This window comes from Strongylocentrotus purpuratus, unplaced genomic scaffold (assembly GCF_000002235.5).
Source record: "Strongylocentrotus purpuratus isolate Spur 01 unplaced genomic scaffold, Spur_5.0 spur5_scaffold_19, whole genome shotgun sequence".
NCBI classification, from domain to species: Eukaryota; Metazoa; Echinodermata; class Echinoidea; order Camarodonta; family Strongylocentrotidae; genus Strongylocentrotus; species Strongylocentrotus purpuratus.
Window position 1 is genome coordinate 22699671 of NW_022145604.1, and position 4109 is coordinate 22703779.

The 4109-nt window shown below is 41.6% G+C and overlaps 1 protein-coding gene across 1 annotated transcript; it reads right to left on the reverse strand.

Moving 5' to 3' along the window:
• Nucleotides 1–209: 209 nt before the first annotated feature.
• Nucleotides 210–3773, reverse strand: LOC115926117 (protein artichoke-like). Its single transcript, XM_030990613.1, has one exon. It carries the CDS (start codon nt 3441–3443, stop codon nt 378–380), a length of 3066 nt encoding a protein of 1021 aa, XP_030846473.1. The 5' UTR covers nt 3444–3773; the 3' UTR covers nt 210–377.
• Between the last annotated feature and the right edge of the window lie 336 nt (nt 3774–4109).

Consider the following 4109-nt stretch of genomic DNA (forward strand, 5'->3'; position numbering starts at 1 on the left):
TGTACCACGTAAAGAGAGAAACTAATATTGATGTCATCCCTGGTAGTGCAATCGAAATCATGACGATGTAGGGGTTTTATACCAATGTCTAAAAAAGGTGTATGTTCACTTTGATGTTTCCCTTTGTAGGTGCCCCTTTTTCTTCACTAAATGCCCTTTTTGGGTGCTACCCCCCCCCCACTTTGGAAGACGCTCCGCCGCCTCTGATATTGTGGCATATTAAGTTCCCATTAATTAACACCTGAGTGGTGACCGGAAAGTAAATATGAATCAAAATCAATATTGCCAAAGGATCACATGGTCAGGCAGGAATTTGAACCCTCAACACTTGGGTGGAGAGTCTTGTGAATGGGGTGGAGAGTCTTGTGAATGAACAACTATATATCAACAACCCCCTCTTGATTTAAAAAAAATGCAAAAAGGGCCAAATAAAGATCAAAGCAGATCAATCTGTACAGTTTGGATGTGCCAGATGAAATGGTTACAGGGATCTTCGTCGTAGTTGTCAGATTAAAATTGGTAGGTCTATCACAAACGTCCCCTTCTGACCGATGAAAAAGTTCTGGCATGAATAGATCATCGAAAAAATCGAAACCGCTCGCTTCTTCTTCCTCTGCTTCGTCTCCATCAGATCTGACCCGAGAGCAAAGATGTTTCTCGGTGATCGAAGACAGGTCTGTTCCTTGGAACCTGACGGGACTCTGGCAGATCACCGAGTCGACATCCGACGCAAGCAGCCACAGCCGAAGCTCTGCTGATGACTGGCAACTGCAGCACCAGCTGTTGTTACTGAAGTCAAAATGTGTTAAAAGGGAAGATCGAGGCAGGTTGTTGAAACCAAGCTTGATTAAAATGTTGTTGGACATAGTGAGCGATTCTAGTTGGTTCAGGGCATGAAAGGACCCTTCGGCAATTTTTGATATTTGGTTGTTCTCTAGGAATATTTGATTAAGATGACATGTATGGGCAAACATGTCTGAAGTGATCTCCCGTAACTGGTTATTGCTTAGGTCTAACATATTCAGCAAACGGAGAGAAGCGAAGACACTTCCAGACACCTCCTTTAGACCATTGTGGTTAAGCATTAATGTGAAAAGCCGTCGGCAGTTAATCTTAGGAAAAGTTTTTAAATGATTGTATCCTAAAAAGAGTTCCAGTAATTCTGAGTGCATAATTACCGCGTTGGGTTCGTTGTCAAAGCTAGAGACATTATTAAATCGCAGTGAAATGACTTTTCGGTCCTTGATGACTTCGTTTATACCTTCGTAGGTAAATCCAGAATAAGAGAAGTCTAAGGAGACTCCGGCTAAATCTTTGGGAAGCACAGCATGGCCGATGTTGTTCAGTGGATTAACACTGAGATCCAATGTGACTAACTTATTACATGATATGAAATAATCAGCAGATATGAACACTATCAAATTGTCCTTCAGGTTCAGTACAGATAAATTCTCGCAGCTATCGGTCGGTCCAATCAAAGATCTACCTACACGATTTCCAGACAAATCGTAGTGCTTGAGGTTAAAGAATGTTGGCCGAATTTGTCGGATTTGGTTATTAGCTGCCTTGAAATAATCAACAGTTCTATTACCCGAAAGGGGGGACAGGTCAGAAATTTCGTTACCCTCTATGTCGATTGAACTAAGAGCTTTCAAATTGTTCTCATGAGTCGTGGTGTTGCCAAGGAATGAAAGGTTTCTTAACTTGCAATTCCGTACAATCAGAGATCTCAGTCGGCTATTTTTAATCATATCTGCAGATTCTATGGGGTTTTCACTCAGGTCTAGTTTGATAAGGTTCGGAAAGCTCTCTAGATTGACATGTTTGCTTCTGTTGAAGTGGTTACCTTGTAGAATTAAAACTCGAAGTGTTGGAATAGGCGAAAGTTCGATACTTTGTAGACCGCATTTCGTCAGGTTAAGTTCTTGAAGTTTCTGCGCGTTTGAGAATGAATCGGCATCGAGATGCGCGAAGCGGTTGTTAGCCAGGTTCACGAATAAGACCGATGGGGCCAGCGCAGGATGAAGAACGAATGATTCGAGTTCGTTTGCATTAAGACCAAGATATTTAAGTTGCGAACAATCGGAAAATGTGTCAGGGTGAATAGTTTTTATTCGGTTATTTGCGAGATATGCGTATATGAGATCGGGTAGTGATCTCAACCCTTGAAGGTTGACTATCTCATTATATGCGAGGGAAATTACCCTCAATGTTGAGATATTAGTAATATCATTCTCGGCAATATGTCTCACCTTATTACCGTTGACTCGAAGAATTATCAGTTTGGGAAGGACATTTACAAACGATATATCAGTGAGATGATTATTATCCAGGTATAGCCGTTGTATGCTAGGCTGCTCTGTTTGATTGCCAACGTTTCCGCCTGGAACTTCAATGGAAACGGCTATATTTTTAAATTGATTGTTGGATAAGGTTAGATATGTCAGGTTTGGCATTCTGGACATGGAGATAACAAACTCACCGGTCAGTTGGCAAGCGTTTAGAGATAAAGATGACATTTTCGGCAGATGCATGAAATTAAAGTTGTTAGAAATACGTGTCCCTTCTACTTCTAGAATAGAGATACCCTGCAGTCGTTCTAAACCCAGTAGAGAGCTTTTGCTTTTAACGCGGATGGATAATGATGGCGTTAAGCATGCAATACTTAAGGCAGAGAGACGTTTCATCCGCACCAGCCAAATAGATTCGATCGTGTCCGGTAGACATGCATGCAGGGTGTGGATTAGGTTTCCACTAAGATCAAGTGCTTCAAGCCGAGACATATTTCGGAGATCGGGGATGTATGTCAGAAAATTTTCTGCAATGTTAAGTCGGGTTAAGAAAGCTGCATTTTTCATCTCGTGTGCATCAAATACAGTCAATCTATTGCCTTGTACCTCTAGCTCACTGATGCTATGTCGGATATCTCGCAGCCTAAACAGGTAATTCTTCGTCAAATACAGCCTGGTCATGACTAAAGTAAACTGATCTGTCTCTTTTTGGGCGAAATGTTCGATCAAATTAGAAGAGAGGAATAGAGTTTTCACTTGTGATAATTTGTGCACTTCTTCCAAGTTGACGATTCGATTCCCAGACAAGGAGAGTTCATTTAAGTTGTAGGCTCCTTCGAAACAACCCTCCTCGAGTGTTTCCACGAGATTTTTGGCTAAAGTAAGGTAAGAAAGAAATCGCAGGGTGCGGAAAGCCCCGCGAGGCACGATGCGAATATGGTTGTAGCTTAGATGCAGGCGATAGATATCGGTGGGGTAGTCGATTTCGGACGGCGATTCGATCCCTTGAGCGGAACAGTCCAAGTAAAAAAATGGTGGACCATTATTACCGCATGAGCAAGGTGGTGGACATTCTTCGAAGGTTTCCTCAGTAAACCTGATTTGCCCCGAGAATATCATTACGAATACGATGAGAAACTTTAATCCACCCATTGTAAAAAAAAGAAGTAGTTCCGCGCTCGCTTAACTTTCCTTTTCGTAGAAACTCGCGCCAATTTCAACACCGCCGATATCGTTGAATGGATACGTTTAAAAGCAGGCCTTTATAGATTATCCGTTCTGCACGGAGATGTTATAAGATATACCAACAATGTACAGTTATGCGAACGCAAAAGTTTCGCACGAACTTAGGAGCTGGAGAAAGATGTGTGTCCTCCTTCATGAGTATCTCTCCTTTCTAATGAAAAGAAACATGTAAGATGTCTCGAGTTTACCTCTGTTCGGTATCCTCTCACGATCTTGTCGGAAACAAGAGCGTGACCCACGACTCATTGGAGCATCCCCTCACTTTAATATCTCCTGGTATACAGGTTGATTATTATTGTTGTTTCGAATAAAAGAGTCCCCCCCCCTTTCCGGTAGGAGTGGAAAAAGAGACAGATTTTGGTTTAAATCAAGATTGCCTTTTCAGCGCGTTGGGTTGTAAAGACTTACGTTTCTTGTTATTTTAAGCCTCTGCCTACTAGAATTGGGCGGCTAATATTAATCTTATGAAAACGAGATAATTCAACAATCAATGGTTGGAATGAACGCGCGATATTTTGACAGTCCTATATTCAGTCATATCCATATTTTATATCTAGGTTTCTTTCATTTTCT